Source organism: Mobula birostris, chromosome 5 (genome assembly GCF_030028105.1).
Source record: "Mobula birostris isolate sMobBir1 chromosome 5, sMobBir1.hap1, whole genome shotgun sequence".
Lineage (NCBI taxonomy): Eukaryota > Metazoa > Chordata > Chondrichthyes > Myliobatiformes > Myliobatidae > Mobula > Mobula birostris.
The window spans coordinates 101,899,155-101,925,276 of NC_092374.1; the positions used below are offsets into that span (position 1 = coordinate 101,899,155).

At 45.3% G+C, this 26,122-nt stretch overlaps 1 protein-coding gene across 2 annotated transcripts in view; it reads left to right on the forward strand.

Moving 5' to 3' along the window:
- Positions 1-25,565, forward strand: part of polr2a (RNA polymerase II subunit A) — a 61,588-nt gene extending 36,023 nt beyond the window's left edge. For both annotated transcript variants that reach the window (XM_072258545.1, XM_072258546.1), the window contains 10 exons: positions 1,422-1,646; positions 3,826-4,072; positions 8,529-8,629; positions 9,051-9,158; positions 18,868-19,050; positions 20,171-20,374; positions 21,525-21,711; positions 22,057-22,170; positions 22,817-22,966; positions 23,592-25,565. In XM_072258545.1, coding sequence (XP_072114646.1) covers positions 1,422-1,646; positions 3,826-4,072; positions 8,529-8,629; positions 9,051-9,158; positions 18,868-19,050; positions 20,171-20,374; positions 21,525-21,711; positions 22,057-22,170; positions 22,817-22,966; positions 23,592-24,706 — 2,634 coding nt within the window. In that variant the 3' untranslated portion in view covers positions 24,707-25,565. The remainder of the gene's footprint in view (positions 1-1,421; positions 1,647-3,825; positions 4,073-8,528; positions 8,630-9,050; positions 9,159-18,867; positions 19,051-20,170; positions 20,375-21,524; positions 21,712-22,056; positions 22,171-22,816; positions 22,967-23,591) is intronic.
- Positions 25,566-26,122: the final 557 nt, after the last annotated feature.

Below are 26,122 nucleotides of genomic sequence, written 5' to 3' on the forward strand. Positions count from 1 at the left end.
CCAGTTCTAATGTATCTCACCTCCACGTGCCCAAGCTGTGTTTTTTTTTCCAGTTCTTTCATACATCAGAAATGTTCCCAATAGTGGGAGAGTTTAGGACCAGAAGGCACAGCCTCAGAATAGAAGAGTGTCCCTTCAGAACAGATGAGGATGAATGCCTTTAGCCAAAGGGTAGTGTATTTGGAATTCATTGCCACCAACAACCATGGCGGCCATTGGTTTTATTTAAAGTGGAAGTTCCTGATTAGTAAGGTCATCGAAGGTTACGGGGAGAAGGAACAAGAGTGGGATGAGAGGGATAATAAGTCAGCCATGATCAAACGGTGGAGCAGACTTGATGAGCCAAATTACCCAATTCTGCTCCTCTATCTTCTGGCTTTAAATGCACCAGTTGGAGAGTCACTCAAATGTTTACGCCCAAGTTCCATTGGTTTTTTTGAGAAGGAGGGATTTCAAGGTTCCCACTGCCCTCCTGTCAGAAAAATGCCATACACCAGCTGGGTTTCAGTCTCCTGGCTGTGGCTTCCTTATTCTGGTTCCACTCTCCCTGCGTTCCTCTTCCCCCACTGCCCCCTTTGATCTCCTCTGTCTTGAACACTTTAATCACCAGAACACCTCAAAAGTTCATCCATAAATCCTATCTGCTCAGTAATGTGTTGGAATACTTAGCACAAGTTGGTATTCCACCCAGTCTGTCTGTTTATGTAGCCTTCAGTGACTAAATTCCTTGCACTTCCCTCTGCTCTTAGTTTGGCCTCTTAATTTAACCCTGTCAGACCCACCAGGGTCGGTTTGGTGGCCAGCCTGTTACTCCTTTCTCCCCTCCTACACCAATGTCTCTAATATAAAACATAGTCCATTTTGTATCAGTAACTTCCACTGTGCTGCTCTAGAGTCTGAAGGTATTCTTCCTGGGGGAAGAAGTTGTGTAGGGGGCTAGGGTACATCTGTTTCTTAAAGGGTTATGGGACAGATAACTGCAGACATGTCCTCTCTTGCCTTTGCTGCCTAAGTCTCAGTCTTCCCCTCGAACTGGATTGTGTGTTACCTATGTTTCATTGGTGAGATAGAAACATAGAAAATAGGTGCAGGAGTAGGCCATTCGGCCCTTCAAGCCTGCACCGGCCATTTATTATGATCATGGCTGATCATCCAACTCAGAACCCCGCCCCAGCCTTCCCTCCATACCCCCTGACCCCTGTAGCCACAAGGGCCATAAGGGATATCTCACTAGTACTTGTAAAAGCCCACATGTAAGAGCTGGTGGATTGGTTGGGGCAGGAGCATGAAAGATGTATGGGCCAATGCTGAGTGTGGCTGTGTGGTTTGTGTGGGATGGTTTGTAGTGAATCACTGTCCTTGCCTAGCAATAGCAGGGTTTATGCATGTAGAATGCTAATGTTTCTCTCACTGCCCTCCAGGCCCACCCTGGGGAGATGGTGGGTGCTCTGGCTGCCCAGTCGCTGGGAGAGCCTGCCACTCAGATGACCCTGAACACCTTTCACTATGCCGGTGTGTCAGCCAAGAACGTCACCCTGGGTGTTCCACGTCTGAAAGAGCTGATCAACATTTCAAAGAAGCCCAAGACGCCCTCACTCACTGTCTTCTTGCTGGGACAGTCTGCCAGGGACGCTGAACGTGCCAAGGTATGTGACGCAGGAAGGTTAGAGAGGGGAAAACTCTTCAGTGTTGTGAACCTTTGGTAATATTTTCCCCAGCGGCCTGTGGAGAGGTCAATATGGACACTCAGTGGAAAAGGAAAGTGAATACAGGGTCAGTGGCAGAATTCTCAGTGTGGAGAACAGGAATATTGGGGTCCACATCCATAGATCCCTCAAAGATGCCTTACAAGTTAAATGCGTGGTTAAGAAGGCATATGGCATGTTGGGCTTCATTAGTTGGGGAATTGAGCTCAAGAACCGTGAAGTAATGTTGCAGCTCTGTAAAACCCTGGTTGGACCTCACTTGGAGTGTTGTGTTCAGTTCTGGTTGCCTCATTGTAGGAAGGATGTGGAAGCTTTAAGGATGGTGTACAGGATATTTCCCAGGATGCTGCCTGGATTAGAGAGCATGGCTTATAAAGATAGGTTGAGTGAACTAGGGCTTCTCTCTTTGGAGCGAAGGAGAATGAGAGGTGACTGGAGGTGTACAAGATGATGTATGTGCCAGTGATATTAAACTGGATTCTGATAGTGAACTGCCAGACTTTTTCCCCAGGGCAGAAAAGGCTAATACAAGGAGCATAACTCAGGCAAGTTTGGGAGGAAATCAGAGCTTGTTTCTTTTTTTTTTTTTTTTTTTAAAACAGTGTTGCATGTGTGGAATGTGCTGCCAGAGGTGTTGACATTAGGGACATTTAAGAAACTCTTAGACAGACACATGGAGGGTAGTGTAGGAGGGAGAAGTTAGAGTAGATTAAAAAGGTCAGCACAGTGTTGCAGACCAAATGTACTGTGCTATCATGTTCTCTGTGCTGTAGGGATAGGATCAGGTGGAGTGGATGAGGTAAGAGTTGAGCCAAGATCATGTGAATCGTGATGTGGGATGGAGCAGTTTCAGTCTGCTGTACATGGTTAATTAAAGCCTCAGGGTTGGGGAAGCTTTGCCTGTGTGAGGCACCATTGTAGTCCTGGAGGTGTGCTGCGTGGCTCGACACAGACTAAAACTACTCCTCCCTCAGGGAATGTCATCGCAATTAACTGGACTCCTTCCTCATTCTTTATTTACTAGTGCACAAGGAAAGCAACCTGACCCCGTCACCAAACTGCTCTTAACCCTGAACAAAATGCCGGTTTTATACAGAAATTGACCGATTGGTAATCTTGTATATGTTCCAATTCCTTATTTGCATAATCAGTCTCTAATCACACTAAGCTCATGGAATCTCCACATTAAAGGCAATATACTTGAGAATTAGTAAAATAACTGTCCTTTAGTAAGTGTCACTTTGGATTGCATTCTTGTCTCGATGTGCTAAATGGCTCTGGTCCCTTGCGTTGTGAAGCTATGCTTTTCAAACACCAATGAGGAAGTCTGCAGATGCTGGAAATCCAAGCCACACAAAATGCTGGAGGAACACAGCAGGCCAGACAGCATTTATGGAAAAGAGTACAGTTGACATTTTGAGCCAAGACCCTTCAGCAGGACTGGAGGGAAAAAAAATGATGGCGTTAGATGTTGCTATACTTTTCAAAGATCTTTCCTTGGGTTGACTGTATGCTGTCTGTAAAGTATCCTTGCCTGGACATTGTCTTAACCCTTGCCTTCGCACGGCCTCAACAGTAGCTGTGACAGATTCCACCATTCAAGGGGTAATCAAGGCAGTTTTCCCATTGCTATCCCCACCCAAGTCATGATCAGATTTATTTTTTTTTTAGGGAGCTAGCACTGTAACAGACCCATCTGGCCCAACAAGCCTGCACTGTCCAATTAATTTACTAACCCATATGGGAGGAAACTGGAGCACCGGGGGGAAGATGCATGCTGTCATACTCCTTTGTATGTTTGCATGAATGTACAGACAGCAGCAGGAATTATACCTGGGATACTGGTGCTGTGCCAACCACTATCCCAGCTGTGCTGCCCCTAAGGAATTTTTTCTGGTATTGCAGCTTGTGGGTGCTTGCTGTGCATATTGACAGCATTGTACTTGAACAGATACCCCCTTTAGAAGAGCCTGAGGTGGTGGAGTATGCTGTGGGTGAATCACTATCCCACCCAGCGTGGGGTGGGGTAGTGGACTCCGCTGTCCGAACCAGCATCCTACCCTCATCCCCACGTTGCCGGACAGGGTACTCTCTGTGCTGACGAGTGTCGGTCTTGCAGGACATCCTTTGTCGCCTGGAACACACCACGCTGAGGAAAGTCACTGCCAATACAGCCATCTATTACGACCCAGATCCCCAGAATACAGTGGTGTCCGAGGACCAGGAGTGGGTCAACGTCTACTATGAGATGCCGGACTTTGACGTGACGCGCATCTCCCCCTGGCTGCTGCGCATCGAGCTGGACCGGAAGCATATGACCGACCGGAAACTGACCATGGAGCAGATCGCTGAGAAAATCAATGCCGGTGAGATTAGCTTTATTTTTCACATGTACTGTACATCAAAACATACAATGCCCAACACAGTCCAAGGTTGTGCAGGGGACAGCCAACTTTCAGCACTCACGACTTACTAACCCTAACCCACACATCTATGGAATAGCCTGTAAACCGGAGCCTCAGAGGAAACCCACATGGTCACGGGGTGAACGTACAAACGTCTTGCGAACCGCGGTGGGAATTGAATCCGGTTGCCTGGTACTATAAAGCACTACCATGTCACCTTCAGTCTCTCCAATCCTTGCTGCACTTTTTGAGTCACTGATGCGCAGTGCAGGGTTCCTGCCTTCACCCTCTCCCTTTGTTCCCATGCCCACCAACACAGCATGCCCTTTCTCCAGCTTCTCTGAGGAGCTGTCTGCATTTGATGGTAACCCTAGCAACTTGTGTTGCTGCTGACTGCAATCTCCTGTCCACCACCTCCAGTTTTCACTCCTTGCTTCCTGACTGACCATTGCCTCCTCTCTCAATTCTGCAGAGATGCAGATTTTTGATGAGCAAAGAGTAAAAGGTTACTGGGATAAGATGGAAATGCCAAGTTAGGTTTACAGCTAGATCCTTCAATGCAAGCAGGGTGAGGGTTTGACCCCCCCCCCCCCCACTCCTGGAATAATACAGATGCCTTTAATTGGTGTGGTAGAGACTCTAATTTCTTGGTCTAGAACTAGTATATGTGGCTACTGTCATGGTCAGTCTGCCTGGCACTTACCATAGAAACTACAGCACAGAAACAGGCCCTTTGGCCCTTCTTGGCTGTGCCGAACCATTTTCTGCCTAGTCCCACTAACCTGCACACGGACCATATCCCTCCATACACCTCCCATCCATATATCTGTCCAATTTATTCTTAAACATTAAAAAAGAACCCACATTTACCACCTCGTCTGGCAGCTCAATCCATATTCCCACCACTCTGTGTGGAGAAGCCCCCCCCTAATGTTCCCTTTAAACTTTTCCCCCCTCACCCTTAACCCATGTCCTCTGGTTTTTTTTCTCCCCTTGCCTCAGTGGAAAAAGCCTGCTTGCATTCACTCATCTGTACCCATCATAATTTTATATACCTCTATCAAATCTCCCCTCATTCTTCTACGCTCCAGGGAATAAAGTCCTAACCTATTCAACCTTTCTCTGTAACTGAGTTTCTCAAGTCCCGGCAAAATCCTTGTAAACCTTCTCTGCACTCTTCCAACCTTATTTATATCCTTCCTGTAATTTGGTAACCAAAACTGAACACAATACTCCAGATTCGGCCTCACCAATGCCTTATACAACCTCATCATAACATTCCAGCTCTTATACTCAATACTTCGATTAATAAAGGCCAACGTACCAAAAGCTCTCTTTATGACTCTATCTACCTGTGACGACACTTTCAGGGAATTTTGTATCTGTATTCCCAGATCCCTCTGTTCCACTGCACTCCTCAGTGCCTTACCATTAACCCTGTATGTTCTACGTTGGTTTGTCCTTCCAACGTGCAATACCTCATACTTGTCAGTATTAAACTCCATCTGCCATTTTTCAGCCCATTTTTCCAGCTGGTCCAAGTCCCTCTGCAGGCTCTGAAAACCTTCCTCACTGTCTACTACACCTCCAATCTTTGTATCATCAGCAAACTTGCTGATCCAATTTACCACATTATCATCCAGGTCATTGATATAGATGACAAATAACAATGGACCCAGCACTGATCCCTGTGGCACACCACTAGTCACAGGCCTCCACTCAGAGAAGCAATTCTCTATCACCACTGTCTGGCTTCTTCCATCGAGCCAATGTCTAATCCAATTTAGCACCTCTCCATGTATACCTAGCGACTGAGTTTTCCTAACTAACCTCCCATGCGGGACCTTGTCAAAGACCTTACAGAAGTCCATGTAGACAATATCCACTGCCTTCCCTTCATCCACTTTCCTGGTAACCCCCTCGAAAAACTCCAATAGATTGGTCAAACATGACCTACCACGCACAAAGCCATGTTGACTCTCCCTAATAAGCCCCTGTCTATCCAAATGCTTGTAGATTCTGTCTCTTAGTACTCCCTCCAATAACTTACCTACTACTGACGTTAAACTCACCGGCCTATAATTTCCCGGATTACTTTTCGATCCTTTTTTAAACAACAGAACAACATGAGCCACTCTCCAATCCTCCGGCACTTCACCCGTAGACAGCGACATTTTAAATATTTCTGCCAGGACCCCCGCAATTTCAACACTAGTCTCCTTCAAGGTCCGAGGGAACACTCTGTCAGATCCCGGGGATTTATCCACTTTAATTTTCCTCAAGACAGCAGGCACCTCCTCCTTTTCAATCTGTACAGTTTCCATGGTCTCACTACTTGATTCCCTCAATTCCATAGATTTCATGCCAGCTTCCTTAGTAAATACAGACGCAAAACACCTATTTAAGATCTCCCCCATTTCCTTTGGTTCCGCACAAAGCTGACCACTCTGATCTTCAAGAGGACCAATTTTATCCCTTACAATCCTTTTGCTCTTAATATACTTGTAAAGGCTCTTTGGATTCTCCTTCACTTTGACTGCCAAGGCAACCTCATGTCTTCTTTTAGCCCTCCTGATTTCTTAAGTATTTTCTTGCACTTCTTATACTCCTCAAGCACCTGATTTACCCCCTGTTTCCTATACATTTCATACAACTCCCTCTTCTTCTTTATCAGAGTTGCAATATCCTTTGAGAACCAAGGTTCCTTATTCCTATTCAATTTGCCTTTTATCCTGACAGGAACATACAAACTCTGCACTCTCAAAATTTCCCCTTTGAAGGCTTCCCACCAACCAATCACATCTTTGCCAGAGAACAACCTGTCCCAATCCACGCTTTTTAGATCCTTTCTCATTTCTTCAAATTTGGCTGCCTTCCAGTTCAGAACCACAACCATAGGACCAGATCTATCCTTGTCCATGATCAAATTGAAACTAATGGTGTTATGATCACTGGAACCAAAGTGCTCCCCTACACAGACTTCCGTCACTTGCCCTAATTCGTTTCCTAACAGGAGATCCAATATTGCATCCCCTCTAGTTGGTCCCTCTATATATTGATTTAGAAAACATTCCTAAACACGTTTTACAAACTCTAAACCATCTAGACCCCTAACAGTATGGGAGTCCCAATCAATGTATGGAAAATTAAAATCCCCTACCACCACAACTTTGTTTCCTGCAGTTGCCTGCTATCTCTCTGCAGATTTACTCTTCCAAGTCTCGTTGACTATTGGGTGGTCTGTAATACAATCCCACTAATGTGGCCATACCTTTCCTGTTTCTCAGCTCCACCCATAAGGACTCAGTAGACAAGCCCTCTAATCTGTCCTGCCTGAGCACTGCTGTAATATTTTCCCTAACAAGCAATGCTACTCCCCCACCTTTCATTCCTCTGCCTCGATCACATCTGAAACATCGGAACCCTGGAATATTAAGCTGCCAGTCCTGCCCCTCCTGTAGCCAAGTTTCACTAATTGCTACAACATCATAATTCCACATGTCAATCCACGCCCTCAACTCATCCTCCTTCCCCGCAATACTCCTAGCATTGAAATATATACACCTCAGAAGATTTTTACCACCACTCACAACCTATCAGTGGATTTGCTTAAACTTTCAACATCATTTATTTTCACCCCAGCCACACTGTCAGCTCTGGCACTCTGGTTCCCATCCCCCTGCAAATCTAGTTTAAAGCCTCCCCAATAGCACTAACAAACCTCCCTGAAAGGATATTGGTCCCCCTGTGGTTCAAGTGTAACCCGTCTCTCTTGTACAGGTCCCACCTGCCCCAGAAGAGGTCCCAATGATCCTGAAATCTGAAACCCTGCCCCCTACACCAGTTCCTCAGCCACTTGTTCCTCCTCCAGAGCATCCTATTCCTACCCTCACTGGCACCTAGCACAGGTAGCAATCCTGAGATTACCACCCTTGAGGTCCTGCTTTTCAACTTCCTACCAAGCTCTCTATACTCACTGTCCAGGACCTCTTCACTCTTCCTTGCTATGTCATTGGTACCGATGTGCACCACGACATCTGGCTGGTCACCCTCCCACTTCAGAATGTCATGCAATCGATCAGAGACATCCTTGACCCTGGCACCCGGGAGGCAACAAACCATCCTGGATTCTCTGTCACGACCACAACCTCCTATCTGCACCTCTAACTATCGAGTCCCCTATCACTACCGCTCTCATCTTTTTTCCCCCCCCTTCCTTCTGCACTGCAGAGCCAGACTCAGTGCCAGAGATCCGGCCTACTGCAGCTAGTCCCAGGTAATTCATCCCCCACAACAGTATCCAATGCAGTATACTTGTTGTTGAGGGGAATGGCCACAGGGGAACCCTGCTCTGCATGCCCTTTCTTCTTTACGGTGTTTATAGAAAGAAAAATCTGTGGCTCTCTGTACCCAACAGGTTTTGGTGATGACTTAAACTGCATTTTTAACGATGACAACGCAGAGAAACTGGTGTTGAGAATTCGCATCATGAACAGTGACGAGAATAAGTTCCAGGAGGTGAGACATGAGCTGTGGCACTGAACCAATTTTCTGGCTCACTCTGGGGAAGTGGTGGATCGGCTCAGAGCTTCTGACACTGCGAATGTATGTTGAGACAGTTACTCTGTGCCTGACCCCAAGAGTGTGTGATGGAATGATGTAGATGGACCTTCACTCTCTGTCTGACCCCAGGAGTGTGTGATGGGATGATGTAGATGGACCTTCACTCTCTGTCTGACCCCAGGAGTGTGTGATGGGATGATGTAGATGGAGCTTCACTCTGTCTCACCCCAAGAGTGTGCGATGGGACTGTGAAGTGTTGATGTCCAGCTGTGCTGCCTGACTAACGAGATGCCCGTGAGCTACCTACAGAACGCTGAATATATATGCTGCTCACTGTGGTTCCTTCAGGCTTTCGCTGATGTACTTTTCCTTGCAGCAAGAAGAGGAGGTGGTGGATAAGATGGACGATGATGTCTTCCTGCGGTGCATTGAGTCCAACATGCTGACCGACATGACACTACAGGGGATTGAGCAGATCAGTAAGGTGAGTGCCTGGTGGGATCATCACCCATTCATTCATCTTCCCCAATGATCTGATATGAGACATGAAATCGGCCTCTGCTCAAGCAAGCTCTTTACTTCAGAACGGGGTCTTTCCTCGACCCCTGTCCCAGCTGTTTGGATATTTCCCAGCCCCTGTCTGTTCCTCTCTCAGATTTCCAGTACCCTTCTGAACCTCACTAAACCTCCCTCAGCCCTGAATTGTTTGAACAACATATGGTCTCGCTTTCAAGGACACTCCAATTCATGTTTTTATTAATTATCTATCTACCATTTGTCTTTTGCACATTGTCAGATTTTTTGTAATTTATTTTCATTGAAATTCATCATCAGACTAACATTTCCATAAGATGTATTTCAGATACTGTGCATATATATTCATATTTCCCATAAATCTCCACATAGTATTTATCTGAAGTATACACCTATAGAAAAGGGAAAGAAAGAACAAGCAAAAGGGAAAAAACTATGTACTGGTAGGGAGTGATTTTTTTTTTAAACAACGTATTGATTTGTGAGAATAAAATCAGGCCTATGAGGTGTTATGTAGTTAAACCACTTTTCCCAGTATGAATCAAATTGTTCCAACTTATTAATAGATGCTGTTATCTTCTCCATTTTGTAAATGTCCATTATAATTTCCATCCATGTGTTTAACATTGGGCTCTCCTGTGATAACCATTTCCTGGCAAGAGTCTTTTAACCAGCCACCAGCAGAAAATTAATTAAATATTTATCTCTTTTCAACCATTCTTGAGGAATAGACCCAAAATATATCGTCTTATAAGGGTATTTCACATTTAAAGATGTCTTGTAGGGCATTGTGTATCCCACTCCAATAGTCTTTGATAACAGGGCAATCCCAGAAAATATGATAATGGTTTGCATTTTGATTTCCGCAATTTCTCCAGCAAACAGGGAGGTTACTGTCATAAAGGGATTTCTGAGAGGGTGTAATAAAGTATTTTATCAGGTTTTTCCACCCAAATTCCCTCCATTTCTGTGAACTCGTACACTTCCACTGGTACCTCCATATTACTGTCCATTTTTCCTCAGATGTAATTACTCCTTCCTTCCTTCTCCCATTTTTTAATGTATGAAGTTGAATGTGTTTTAAGATTTGACAAACCCTTATACACTCTTGAAATGATTCTACCATTATCTGAATTATATTCTTTTCTAAATAGTTCTATCAAACATGTACTTGCCTTGGTTACACTTTTCACCCTCCTATTAACATAATGTCGCATCTGCCAATATCGATAAAGTCTTGTTTTTCTAATAAGTGTTTCTCTGTAAGCATTTCAAAACTGAACAGTGTTCCTTAAAAGTTGCTGGTGAATGCCATTGAGAAGTCAATGTTCATGCCATCAGGTTGGAGGCTACCCAGATGGAATATAAGGTGTTGTTCCTCCAACCTGAGTGTGGCTTCATCTTTACAGTAGAGGAGTCCGTGGATAGACATGTCAGAATGGGAATGGGATGTGGAATTAAAATGTGTGGCCACTGGGAGATGCTGCTTTCTCTGGTGGACAGAGCGTAGGCGTTCAGCGAAACGGATCTCCCAGTCTGTGTCGGGTCTTGCCAATATAGAACATAGAATAGTACAGCACAGTACAGGCCCTTCGGCCCACAATGTGCCGACCCTCAAACCCTGCCTCCCATATAAGCCCCCACCTGTATAGAAGGCCACATCGGGAGCACCAGACACAGTATATCACCCCAGCCAACTCACAGGTGAAGTGTCACCTCACCTGGAAGGACTGTCTGGGACCCTGAATGGTGGGAAGGGAGGAAGTGTAAGGGTATGTGTAGCACTTGTTCCGCTTACAAGGATAAGTGCCAGGAGGGAGATCGGTGGGGAGGGATGGCGGGGGAACGAATGGACAAGGGAGTCGCGTAGGGAGCGATCCCTGTTTTTAATCCTAGCAGTAGGATTGTCATATAGTGCTTGTATAGTTTTAATAATTGTGTCATGTAGACCAAATCTATGTAAAACTCTAAAGAAAATTACAATTAACCGAATCAAATGCCTTTTAAGCATCCACGCTTATCACTATTGCTTCAATTTCATTTTTTAAATATGGTCCATAATGTGAAGTGTCCTTCGTATATTGTCTTGTGTTTGGCATTGTTGTTTAAAACCTGTCTGATCATTATGTATCAGTGTGGGTAGAAACTCTTCTAATCGTTTGGCCATGATGGAGGTAAATAATCTATAATCTACATTAAGAACAGATGTTGGTCTAAATGACCCACATTCCATTTTATCCTTGCCTTCTTTCGGTATAGCTGAGATTATCGCCTCCTTCCAGCTAGGTGGCATTTGTGCCTTTTTTTAGAGCCCAGTTCAGTGTGGGGAGTAAAACAGGAATTAACTCATTTTTAAATTCTTTATACCACTCTACTGTTTATCCATCTGATCCTGGTGACTTGCTTAATTTAAGCCTACTAATTGCAGTTTTTAGTTCAGCTTCAGTTATGTCAGCAGTCATTGTTCTATTTGGTTCTTCGTTTAAAGTGGGTAACCAGAGAATTCTGGAAGCTGTCAATTTGGGTTATGCTTTCCCCTGGAACTTTGGAGCATAGCTTTGTAAAATACTTCAAAAGTTGCTTGAATTTCACTTAGCTTTTTTTTTAAATCAATTTTGTTCTCGGATCCCGAATTCGATGAATTGTATTTTCTGCTCTTTTTTTTTTCCAGTTTCCACACCAGTATTTTCATTGATTTAGATCCACTTTCATAGTGTCTCTGTTTCAGAAACATTAGATTTTTCCTGATTTCTTGTGTAGCCAAATTATTAAATTAATTCCTAATTTTTAAAATTTCTTCTAATGTATCCTGCACCAAACTCAATTTGTGTTTCTTCTCTAGTTCCTTCATCTTATTTTGTAATTCAATAGACAATAGGTGCAGAAGTAGACCATTCGGCCCTTCGAGCTCGCACCGCCATTCTGAGATCATGGCTGATCATCTACTATCAATACCCAGTTCCTGCCTTGTCCCCATAACCCTTGATTCCCCTATCCATAAGATACCTATCTAGCTCCTTGAAAGCATCCAGAGAATTGGCCTCCACTGCCTTCTGAGGCAGCGCGTTCCACACCTCCACAACTCTCTGGGAGAAGAAGTTCCTCCTCAACTCCGCCTAAATGACCTACCCCTTATTCTTAAACCATGCCCTCTGGTACTGGACTCTCCCAGCATCTGGAACATACTTCCTGCCTCTATCTTGTCCAAACCCGTAATAATTTTATATGTCTCAATCAGATTCTCCTCTCAATCTCCTTAATTCCAGCGTGTACAAGCCCAGTCTCTCTAACCTCTCTGCGTAAGACAGTCCAGACATCCCAGGAATTAACCTAGTGAACCTACGCTGTACCTCCTCCACAGCCAGGATGTCCTTCCTTAACCCTGGAGACAAAAACTGCGCACAATACTCCAGGTGTGGTCTCACCAGGGCCCTGTACAAATGCAAAAGGATTTCCTTGCTCTTGTACTCCATTCCCTTTGTAATAAAGGCCAACATTCCATTAGCCTACTGCACTTGCTCATTCACCTTCAGAGACTGATGAACAAGTACTCCTAGATCTCTTTGTATTTCTCCCTTACCTAACTCCACACTGTTCAGATAATAATCTGCCTTCCTTTCTTGCTCCCAAAGTGAATAACCTCACACTTATTCACATTAAACGCCATCTGCCAAGTTTCTGCCCACTCACCCAGCCTCTCCAAGTCACCTTGAATTCTCCTAACATCCTCATCACATGTCACACTGCCACCCAGCTTAGTATCATCAGCAAACTTGCTGATGTTATTCACAATGCCTTCCTCTAAATCATTGACGTAAATCGTAAACAGCTGTGGTCCCAATACCGAGCCCTGTGGCACCCCACGAGTCACCACCTGCCATTCCGAGAAACACCCATTCACTGCTACCCTTTGCTTTCTATCTGCCAACCAGTTTTCTATCCATGTCAATATTCTCCCCCCAATGCCATGAGCTCTGATTTTACCCACCAATCTCCTATGTGGTACCTTATCAAATGCCTTTTGAAAGTCAAGGTACACCACATACACTGGATCTCCCGCGTCTATCTTCCTGGTTACATCCTCAAAAAACTCCAATAGATTAGTCAAACATGATTTGCCCTTGGTAAATCCATGCTGACTCGGCCCAGTCTTATCACTGCTATCAAGATATGCCGCTATTTCATCTTTAATAATGGACTCTAGCATCTTCCCCACTACTGATGTTCGGCTAACAGGGCGATAGTTCTCTGTTTTCTTCCTCCCTCCTTTCTTAAAAAGTGGGATAACATTAGCCATTCGCCAATCCTCAGGAACTGATCCTGAATCTGAGGAACATTGGAAAATGATCACCAATGCATCCGCAATTTCCAGAGCCACCTCCTTTAGTACCCAAGGATGCAGACCATCTGGACCTGGGGATTTGTTAGCCTTCAGTCCCATCAGTCTACTCATCACCATTTCCTTCCTAATGTCAATCTGTTTCAGTTCCTCTGTACCCTATGTCCTTGGCTCATCCATACATCTGGGAGATTGCTTGTGTCTTCCCTAGTGAAGACAGATCCAAAGTACTTATTAAATTCATCTGCCATTTCTCTGTTTCCCATAACAATTTCTCCCAATTCATTCTTCAAGGGCCCAACATTGTTCTTAACTATCTTCCTTCTCTTCACATACCAAAAAAAAAACTTTTGCTATCCTCCTTTATATTCCTAGCTAGCTTGCGTTCATACCTCATTTTTTCTCCCCGTATTGCTTTTTTAGTTAAGTTCTGTTGCTCCTTAAAAATTTCCCAATCATCCGTCTTCCCACTCACCTTAGCTCTGTTATACTTTTTTAATGCTATGCTATCTCTGACTTCCTTTGTCAACCACTGTGGCCACTTTCCCCCCTTTGAATCCTTCCTTCTCCGGAGGATGAACTGATTTTGCACCTTGTGCATTATTCACAAGAATACCTGCCATTGCTGTTCCACTGTCTTTTCTGCTGGGATATCCGACCAGTCAACTTTGGCCAGCTCTTCCCTCATGGCTCTATAGTCTCCTTTGTTCAACTGCAATACTGACACTTCTGATCTGCCCTTATCCCTCTCAACTTGCAGATTAAAAACTTATCATATTATGGTCACTACCTCCTAGTGGCTCCTTTACTTCAAGATCACTTATCAAATCCTGTTCATTGCACAACAGTAAATCCAGAATAGCCTTATCCCTGGTCAGCTGTCATACAAGCTGCTCCAAAAATGCATCCCGTAGGCACTCTATAAACTCCCTATACTGGGGTCCAGTACCAACCTGATTTTCCCAGTTCACCTGCATGTTGAAATCCCCCATAACTACTGCAACATTCCCTTTGCCACATGCCATTGTTAACTTGCACCCAATATCCATGCTACTGTTTGGGGGCCTGTAGATAACACCTATTGGGGTCTTTTTGCCCTTACTGTTTCTCAGTTCTATCCACACTGACTCTAATGTTTTATTCCTTATTTTTTTTCTTATGAAGATATCGCTATAATCTTCCCTCTTAAGACAGCCTTCAGAGTATCCCATAAAATGGGAGGTGAAACCTCTCCATTATCATTGAATTCTAAGTGAAGACCAATTTCTTTTTTTATTTTGTTCCTTAAAATAGGGATCACTGAGTAGACGTGAATTTAGTTTCCAAATAGTATCCTTTGGTTGTAGGTCAAAATCAACAGATAAATATATAGGTGTATGGTCACTTATTGTTCCAATTCCACAGGTGTTTATTTTGTCCTTATCTTTTCCAAATGTTATGAAGTAGTCTATTTTTGTATATAAAGAATGGGGGGCAGAATAATGAGTGTAATCCCTTCTGTCGGGGAAGAGGTCTCCATATATCAACTAGACCAACATCCTCAAAGTGTGTTAACTTTCTTATGTAAGGACTTTGTTTCATATGTGTTTTTACTGGAAGAGTCTAACTTTGGTTGTAATTTTAAATTTAACTCTCCCCGACATATCAAGAGACCTTCTGTTTCCGTTACCATAATATTAGTAATTTTCTGGGAGAAACTAATATCACTTCCTGGGAGTATGTATGTATTCAATAGAGTAACTGAATTCCCATCTATATTCCCCTTACCAGAATATATCTGCCCTTCTTATCTCCCATTTCGAATACTTTTTCAAAATTTAGCTTGCTTGAGATGAGAATAGCAACTCCTTTCCTATGTCCTGATTTATATGGAGAGGAACAAATTAGAAATGAAATATCTTTATTGTCATTGTATAGTACAATTTGTCATGCATCAATACAGCGAAAATAAGTTTGCAACTCTCGTACTCAATGCTATAAAACAACAAATAAAATAAATAATAAATAAAATCAGATAACCAGCCAGTACAAGCAATGTCCAGCAGTACAAAAGCGCAACTCAGATGCATGATAGCCATAAAACCATTCTCATTAATTTTCCATGCTCATTATCACTTAAGTGAGTTTCCTGTAAATATACTACATGACCTTGTTCTTTTTTCATTTTTGATAGAATTTTACTGTTTGATTGAACTTAGTCCTTTGATATTAAAAGAAATGAATTTTAATTTGTCCTTAGCCAAGTGTATTTATCTGTCAGTTTATCATTGAAATTAGTATAATAGAACTTGGTCGATCTACTCCCTGAACAAATAAGAACCAAGAAACGCGAATGAAAAAGGAAGGTAATGAAGGTGTGATTCTGAGGCTGAGGTCTCTAGTAGATGACCCTGGGCTGAGCTAGAGGACACATCTAGCTGTGGGGATAGCCCCTCCTACCTGTGAGTTGAGGGCCCCCACTGCAGTACCCATAAAAGTAAGTGGAAAAAGTCTATATCCATTACACAGAAAAAACTTCCCTGTGTATTCCTCCTATGTATATATTCTCATTCAGGTGGGGAAAAAGGAGTGAATGAATGAATAAAAAATAAAATAATTGAGTAATATAAAGTCCACATTGTAATATGTAGTTCTTGAGATAAATATAGCATGATCTATTTTTGCTTCTGTTTAGCTTATCAACACTTGAAATTAGACGTTATGGCTCTTCTGGAGGGGGTGAGGGCTGTCTTGTGAAAATTCAGTCTCTCCCTGATATTCTTCTCTTGCCCTCCTCCCGTTCTCTGCTTTCTCGGTGCTCCCACTATTTCCCAAGCGGAGTGGGATAGCTGCTCAGGCAGGCTTTCCCTCAGTGTGATCACGCTGACGGGCAACCGTCTGTCCTTCATGATTTCCTTTTCCACTGTCTGATACAGCTGTGTCCCGTCTTCATAAAACACTCACAGCTTAGCAGGGTACGGAGTCTGGAAGCTAATCTTTCTCTGCTTTAACAATCGCTTCACTTCAGAATATTCCTTGCGTTTCTGCAGGATCGTTGGGGGGTAATCTTAATCAAAATATATTAATCTCTCGTTCGAAAATGTCGCCGCCTTTCCCCGGGCCTTGCGCAGAATCTCTGCTTTGGTTTTGTAGCGAAGGAATCTGATTGCTATTGACCATGGTTTATCTTCCCTGTCCCCAGAGGGCCTTGGGACAAGCGCACAGTGTGCTCTCTCGATGTCAAGTTCCATAGTTGGGGAAATCTCTGGCGTGTCCCACAGTAACTTTTCTACAAACCCCACCATAGACAACCCCTCCATTCCTTCGGGAACGTTATATATCCTGATATTCTTCCGTTGTGACCTTCCTCCTTAGTCAAGTATTCTATTTTCTTGTTGATTCAACACTTTTCATCTTGCTTGGCACCCGTTCCACGTTTTGAACGTGATCTTCCACCTTTTCAATTCGTGTCTCTGCCTCCGCTATTTTTTGATTAACATTGGTGAGCTCTGACTTAATATCATTTAGTTGCTGTTTTATGTCTTTGCGAAAGTCCCGTATCTCTTCCAGAATTTTTACTAATTTGCAGCTTCGCCGGAACGAGGCCCAGCATCAGCCTTGTTACCACGCGCTCGTGTAGGAGAGCCGCTTGTTGCAACCCCCTCATCTGCAGGCTCCGCAGTGACGCTTTTTGATCTCCATTCCTTTTCCTCATTCTTGTCCCCCTTACCAGTTCAAGTATTTTTGAGCGATCTTGTGTTCGGCGGATTAACGGGGCAAAATAAGCATTTTTCCAGAGGAGCTATTATTTTAGGCTACCATTCTGGACGATGATGTCACTGGAACCTGTTTGTCAGTCTTTGTAGCTTTTCATTGATTGTATTTCTTGTTCCACTGTGAATGCCTGCAAGAAAATCATCCTCTGGAGTCATTTGATACTTTGATAATAAATTTACTTTGATCTTTCAACCTAACACGGTCAAGAGTCCAGTGTTGCAGCACTGGACTGGTTATTGGCAATCTATTTTATGCAGACCTTACTCATCTCCCCTTATCTTTACACGTGCTCAAGGCAGAACTGTCTCTGCTGCTCACTTTGACAGCTCCTTATCTCTGCTCTCCCACTGAACTTTAGTTTTGTTCTTTCCTGTGGTCTCTTCCCTATCGGTAATTCAGTGAAGCCCACCCTGGTCGAAATGCTCATCTGTCTGAATTAGCGTAATGCTACCTGTAAAAGTGCCGGCTGGTGGCATAGTGGCATCAGCACCGGACTTTGGAGCAAAGGTTCCTGAGTTCAAATCCAACCGGCTTCCTAGGCACACTTTCCATTCGTGCTGGGTCGAGCGTCAAGCTAGCAACTCGACCTCGTAGAAAAAGAAATTGCCTGCTACAGAAACATCAACAGCAGAAAAAATTGATGGCCTATGCTCTCTCGTGAGTTTAAAAGGCAATTTCCTTCCTTTTTTTTTAAACTTAGAAGTGCCTGCAGCCCGGGTTTGTTTCCAGCCACTGCATGTAAGGAATTTGCATGCTCTTCCCATGTCTACGTGGGTTCCCTCTGGGTGCTGTGGGCTTCCACATGCCAGAGACATATGGGTTAGTAGGTTAATTTGTCAAGGGTGTAATTGGGTCAGGGGGATCCTAAACTAATAGTACTGTTGCTTCATGGCTTCAGAGACCTGACCTCCACTGCTCCCTGCAGCTCCATGGGTTTCCCCATATTCTCCCATTTCCTCCCACGTCTCACACAAATCAATGCGTTGCATGCCTGTGGTACGTTCCCCTGGTGGATAGGAGTGAGAGGGAGAATAAAAATGAGGTGAGTGTGAAGGGTACTTGGAGCAACTTGGCTAGAGCAGCTTCTGTGGGGGATGCAGCAATTGTCAGATCTACATGTGCTCCAGAATCAAGTGTATGACTGACTCTGTAAAGGGCATGTGAGTGGTCCATATAGACCTAGTGGGCCAGCAGGACTCAATCTAAACTGAATGCCCTGGAATCTGAGTCTGGCCCAAGGTCTAGAGGCCTGTCCTGAGTTTGTGTGTGCGAGAGAGAGAGAGAGAGAGAGAGACAGACACACACACACACAGAGAAAGGGGCTTCTTTTGTATTCTGCTGAACATTATGGGCACCAGAATGTGAGCTGCACCCAGCACCATGTTAAGTAGTGTCAGTCATTGTTATAAACAGCACACTTCACTGTATCTCAATGCATGTGCCTCAGTACGGTGGGTTAATGGTCTCCCTGTGCTACAAGTACTCCACATTTCACCGCCTGAATGGACATGATAAATATGAATGTGCCTCAGTGTGGTGTGTTAATGCTCTCTCCGTGCTCCAGGTTTACATGCACCTTCCCCAGACCGACAACAAGAAGAAGATCATCATTACAGAGGAGGGGGAGTTCAAAGCTCTGCAGGAGTGGATTCTGGAGACAGACGGCGTCAGCCTGATGCGAGTGCTGAGTGAGAAAGATGTGGACCCTGTCCGCACCACCTCTAATGATATTGTGGAGATCTTTACGGTAAATGTTTGGCCTCTACTTCCCTTTCTGATGGGTTGGTGCTTGGGGAAGGGTTGCTGGCTATTTTAAATAGCACTGCTGCATACCTGATTGTGGCTGTGATGATCACATGTAGGAGCAAGCCATTCGGCCTGTTGTGCTCTGCTAGCTGATTTAGTCAGCACTGTCCAATCAGTGCCCGTACTTCAGTCCTTTCTGCAATCCCGGAATACTTTCCATGGGTCTGATGACTGTGCTGGGCTAGTGTAGCAGTTCGCATCACAGTTTACAGCTCTAGCTGCAATATTGGGGTTCACTTCCCACTGCAGTCTGAAAGGAATCTGTACGTTCTCCCCGTGACTGTCTGCATTTCCTCCCACTTTCCAAGGCGTACAAGTTATAAATTGTGGGTATGCTATGTTGGTAGTTGATGTAAATGACACATTTCACTTTTTTTTTGTACATGTGACAAATAAATCCTGACGTATTGTCACCAAGATACAGTGAAAAGCTTGTCTTGCATACTCTTCATACGGATCGGATCACAGTGCACTGAGGTCAAACAATAACAGAATGCAGACTCAATGTAACAGCTACAGAGAAAGTGCAGGCTCATAATGAGGTAGATTGAGGTGAAAAGTCCATCTTATTGTACAAGAGATCTGTTCAAAAGTTTGACAGTGGGATAGAAGCTGTCCTCGAGGCTGGTGGTATGTGCTTTCAGTCTTCTGCCTGATGGGAGAGGAAGAGAGAATGTCTGGAGTAAGTGGGGTCTTTGATTATGCTGTCTTGTTTACTGAGACAATGAGAAGTGCAGACAGTCCATGAAGAGGAGGCTGATTCCTGTGATGTGCTGAGCTATTTCCACAACTCTTTACAGTTTTTTCTTGTCACGGCAGAGCAGTTGCTGTACCAAGCTGTGGTGTACTCAGACAGGGTGTTGTCTGCAGTGCATCCGTAAAAACGTGTGGGTCAATGGGGACATGCTGAATTTCTTTAGCCTCCAAAGGAAGTAATACTGCTAGATAAACAAGCTATCCAATCCCAGCTCAGGCACTTCATTGTTTTCTCTGAGCTGCCACTGGGTGGTGGTTTAAAGGATATTTACCAATCTTTGTTCACTTGTCTGCGTCTGTTCCAGGTCCTGGGCATCGAGGCTGTGCGGAAAGCCTTGGAACGGGAACTGTACCACGTCATCTCCTTTGATGGTTCCTATGTCAACTACCGCCACTTGTCCCTGCTGTGTGACACTATGACATGCCGTGGACACTTAATGGCCATCACTCGGCACGGAGTGAACCGCCAAGACACGGGGCCACTCATGAAGTGCTCCTTCGAGGAAACGGTAATGTCAGAGTCCCACAGTAACCTGTCCCAAAAAACTGATTTCCATCAGGGTTTTGGCATGTGGTGGGAGTAGTCTGCTCAGTAACAGGCCCTTGTTAGCACCACCTCCCAGGGTAAAGAACCAGACCTTCCATGGGGATCTGCAGGTTTCTAGTGCAGTATCGAGGGAGAACTGCTTTAGCTTTGAAATAGGGGTGAGGGAGGGCCTCCTCTCGCGGGTGGAGTTGAGGCAGCACCACCTTGCCACTGGAGGAGGGTGAAGGGAGCTCTGTGGTTCTAATGAGCAGCAGGAGTGTTCCAGTGGGTAGGATGAGCCTAGCCAGTGTTCCTTTGACCACCTCATTTTCAGGTGACCCAGTCATTATCTATTAGCGGGAGCACATTGTGCTGAAGCAACATACATCAAAAACACTGGAAGACCAATCACAAACAAGAGAAAATCTGCAGATGCTGGAAATCCAAGCAATACACACACACAAAATGCTGGAAGGCAGTCCCTATGGAAAAAGGGTACAGTTGACATTTTTGGGCTGAGACCCTTCATCAGGACTGAAGAAAAAAAGATGAGTCAGAGAGACTCTGGTCTCAGCCTGAAGCTGTTTAATTCTCCATCTTAGATACTACCTAAATTGCTGAGTTCTGCCAGCATCTCTTTCTGCATCTCTGTTTACAATGGAAGCTTTTTGGTGGTTGGGGGTGGGTGGGTCATAGAGCACTGCAGCACATAAGTCTGCACCTGGACCGTAGCCCACCCATCCATGTTCGTATCCAGGCTTCTCTTACGTGCTGCAGCCAAATCCACATCCACTGACATCTCGTCCCACACTTACCACCCTCTGAGCGCAGGTTCTCCCTAATTATTTCACTGTTTACCATAAACCCATGACCTCTAGTTCTAGTCTCACCCATCCTCAGTAGGAAAACCCTGCTGGCATTTACACTATACCTCCATCAAATATCCCTTCATTCTCTTGTGCTCCAGGGAATAAGGTCCTAACATTCAACCTTTCACTATAACTCAGGAACGTTCCCACTTCCTGTACTCAGTACTGTTTTATAAAGACCAGTGTGCCCAGAATTTTTGACCCACCCACCTTTTGCAGCTGCAGACCCTCCAGTAACCCTGTTCTGCCTCTGTCTGCCCTCAGGTGGATGTTCTGATGGAGGCTTCAGCCCACGGTGAGATGGACCCCATGAAAGGGGTGTCTGAGAACATCATGCTAGGGCAGCTGGCTCCTGCGGGCACTGGTGCCTTTGACCTACTGCTAGACGCCGAGAAGTGCAAGTACGGCATGGAGATCCCCACCAACATCGGCGGGCTGGGAATTGGAGGACGTGAGTACCTTGAACTGTCTGCATTCAGGCGCTGGAGGAGAGAGCATGCGAGGAATGGGAGTGGAAAGGAGGGGAGATTGGAGAGCTGTGTCATGGTGCCAGTCTGATGAACCAAGAGCATTTCATAAATATTAATCCCTTCCTTGGCCTGAAAACCTTACGTCCACAACTCATCCAGACAAAGGAAGTGAGGGGTATTGAGTTTGGGATACAGGATTCATCCAAGATCTTAACACAACAATGGGCTCTGGCCTCGATTGTATGGGCTTGCATTGTATTCCTGAACTGTTGCTGTCAATACAATGTTATGATAAATAAAGCTAATCTTTAATTTTGTTTTCCCAGCCACTGGGATGTTCTTTGGCTCTGCTCCCAGCCCAATGGGAGGGATGTCTCCAGCCATGACTCCATGGAACCAGGGAGCCACTCCTGCATATGGAGCCTGGTCACCGAGTGTGGGTGAGTGTTAAGACCATGGTAAGCAGGCAAACTCTCTTACCTTCTCCCCATAACCTTTGCCTTTACTAATCAAGAGCCTATTAACCTCCCCTTTAATACAGCCAATGAGTTTGCATCCACAATGGTCTATGGCAACAATTCCACAGATTCGCTACCCTCTGGCTCCTTCTGTTCCAAAGGGATGTCCTTGCATTCTGAACCTGTGTCCTCAGGTCCTTGACTTTGACACTATAGGGAACATCCTCCCCACATCCACTCTATTGAGGCCTTTGGATATTCGATAGATTTCAATGAAAACTTCCCTCCCCCCACCCCCACAAATCATTCTTCTAAATTCGTGAGTACAGTTCCAGAGCCAGCAAACCCTCGTGTGTTAACCCTTTCATTCCCTGGATCATTTGCATAAACCTCCTCTGGACCAGCTTATTCTTAAATAAGGGACTCTAAACTGCTCTCAGTACTCCATATATAGCCTGACCAATCCTTAAAGCCTCAGCATCACAGCCTTGCTTTTTTACTCTAGTCCTCTCGAAATGAATGTAAGATTAATTCCTTTCATGCATGGTAGATGCTGTTACACAACTGAGTGTGCTGGACTTCTGCTTGCAGTGTGATCATTTGATTTGTGGGTTTTTTTGTGTTTCAGGCAGTGGGATGACTCCAGGAGCTGCCGGCTTCTCTCCCAGTGCAGCTTCCGATGCCAGCGGATTTAGTCCTGGATACTCTCCAGCCTGGTCCCCAACCCCTGGTTCACCAGGGTCCCCAGGGCCCTCCAGTCCCTACATCCCATCACCAGGTAAGTACCAAGCACAGACCACCTACAGGGCTCTCCTCTGTTTGGCCATTCAGCCTAGCTGCTCTCTGCTGGACCAGTTCACCCACCACCTTTCAGCCTGCTGATGATCCCCTCCCCCAAGCCACCACACACACCTCCACTCCCTTGTCATGCAAGAGTGACTTCCATATGATCTTAGAGTGAGGTTTCTCCTGATTTCTTGACTGGACCTTAATGGCATATTTCCTATCATAGGGTGACCAAAACTAAACGCAATTTTTTTTTAAGTGGCCTCATCAATGTCGTGTAAAACTGCAACATAACTTCCCAATTTCTGTACTCTATGCCTAATAAATATTGAAACCTCATTGATCCACCAACACCTCTACTTCCTCAGGAGGCTAAAGAATATCCCTGTTGACTCTTAGAAAGGTTTAGTCGATGCACCATAGAAAGCATTGTCTGGTTGTGCACATCATAGTAACTAGCCCCCTCCATGAAGGGTCTTGGCCTGAAATGTTGACTGCTTATTCCCCTCCATAGATGCTGCCCGACTTGAGTTGCTCCAGCACAGTGTGTGTGTCTCTGAATTTACAGCATCTGCAGAATCTCTTGTTTATAATCTCTTCGTACTCCTTCCCACCAGGAGGGGCAATGTCCCCCAGCTACTCGCCAACTTCTCCTGCCTATGAGCCGAGGTCTCCGGGCGGTTACACCCCGCAGAGCCCCAGCTACTCACCAACGTCCCCCTCCTACTCGCCCACCTCGCCCTCCTACTCTCCCACCAGTCCGAACTACTCCCCCACCTCGCCCTCCTACTCTCCCACCAGCCCCAGTTACAGCCCCACCTCTCCCAGTTACAGCCCCACCAGCCCCTCCTACTCTCCCACCTCACCTTCCTACTCTCCTACCTCTCCCAGCTACAGCCCTACCTCTCCCAGCTACTCTCCCACCTCGCCTAGCTACTCACCCACCTCACCCAGCTATTCACCCACTTCTCCCTCCTACTCTCCTACATCGCCCTCCTACTCTCCTACGTCACCCTCCTATTCGCCCACTTCACCCTCTTACTCCCCAACAAGCCCAAGCTATTCTCCCACCTCGCCCAATTACACTCCCACCTCACCCAACTACAGCCCCACTTCTCCAAGTTACAGCCCCACCTCACCCAGTTACACTCCTACCTCTCCCAATTACAGTCCCACCTCTCCAAGCTACAGCCCCACATCACCCAGTTACAGCCCCACCTCACCCAGCTACTCTCCCTCCAGCCCTCGCTACACACCCCAGTCCCCCACATACACACCCAGCTCTCCCAGCTACAGCCCCAGCAGCCCAAGCTACTCCCCAACCAGTCCCAAGTACTCTCCCACCAGTCCCTCCTACAGCCCCAGCTCTCCAGAGTACACCCCCACCTCTCCCAAGTACAGCCCTACTAGTCCCAAGTACTCACCCACCTCCCCAAAATACTCTCCCACCTCTCCCACATACTCGCCCACAACCCCCAAGTATTCACCCACCAGCCCTACCTACTCACCTACCTCCCCCGTATACACCCCCACCTCCCCAAAGTACTCGCCCACCTCACCCACTTACTCACCCACTTCCCCAAAGTACTCACCCACTTCTCCCACCTACTCACCCACCAGCCCCAAGGGCTCCACCTACTCACCCACCTCCCCTGGTTACAGCCCCACCTCCCCCACATACAGCCTCACCAGCCCTGCCATCAGTCCAGAGGACAGCGACGAGGAGAACTAAAGGAGCGAAGGTGGGGAGAGTGAGCCAGCAAGAGCTACAGTCCATTCACCGTGCCCTCTGCCATGTGTACACGGACCATGCCAGTCTCCTCTCCTCGGTACATGTCCTCTTGGGCGTGAACTCCTCTTTTATACTAACGTTGCGGGATAGAAATGGAGGAACAATGAATTTCTGGAAAGAATTTTAACAACCCAGAAGATTTGGAATGAATGGAAATTCAAGCTGTACAATTTGAATATGTATATTTTTTGGACCCTTTTCAATTGCGGGTGCATTAATGGGTTTTAATTGAAGGTTTCAGCCAACCTTTCTTCTTCTTCCCTGCTTTAATGCACCAGGATGTGTGAATTTCATTTTTTTGGAAATGACTCTACTGAACTTGTTTGTGGGCCTTCCTGGTACCCCAAGGGCAACAGGCTGGCTTTGTCTGTCAAGCCGAACTGATTTATTTATACAATGTGATTTGAGCTCTAAGGACATCAGCTATGAGAGACTTCATTCCATCTGGAAAGAAGCTGCTCGTGGGGGATGGCGGGTGCAGTAGCTCAGATGATGGCTGGAAGAAGCCCCTCCCTTCCACATCTCTGCAGTGTAGCTGGAGGTGGGTTCTTTTGTGTTTTTTTTTAGGATAATGTGAGGGAGGGGTGAGTTGGTTTTTCTTAACCATCAAACTGTAAATCCTGTGACTTCAGCTGTACAAAGTTGGGGGGGGGTGGCTGGGAGCTAAGAAAGTGATTTAATAAGCAGCACCAATCAGCTGCCAGTTTGTGTACAGATCATTTACTAGTCTTTTTCTGGTTTTCTCTTTGGAAATGTTGAAAAAGTGCTTAACAATAAAAGTTTTACTAATTTTTGTGGAGTTCTGGACTGCTGTTCCTATTTTCTACAAAATGTTCTTGCTGAAATATAATTTGTCATTCTGTGGTTTGTAGTGTCATTAATGTTCAAAACACTTGAAGTGATGGGGACATCCGTATTCAACCCATACCACAAAAATGAGCTTTCAGCAGCAGCAGGGCAATATATGACAAACAGCAGTTAAACCTCTCAATTGCAATGCAGCAGGAGGTACAGATGTCCACTGTCCACTTGAGGCTGAAGAAGGCTGCTTACCCTGTGGTGAAAGTGTGTGTGTGTGTGTGTGTGTGTTATTATTTTGTACATTGTATCATTCTACCAAACATGTGAACCTGCTGTGTTAGTGCCAGAATGTGTGGGAACACTTGCAGGCTCCCCACCACTTCATTGAGTGTGTTGGTTCTGAATGTAGAAAAACATAGAAAACATACAGCACAATACAGGCCCTTGGGCCCACAAAGCTGTGCTGAACATGTCCGAACCTTAGAACTACCTAGACTTTACGCATAGCCCTCTTTTTCAAAGCTCCATGTAGCCATCCAAGAGTCTCTTAAAAGA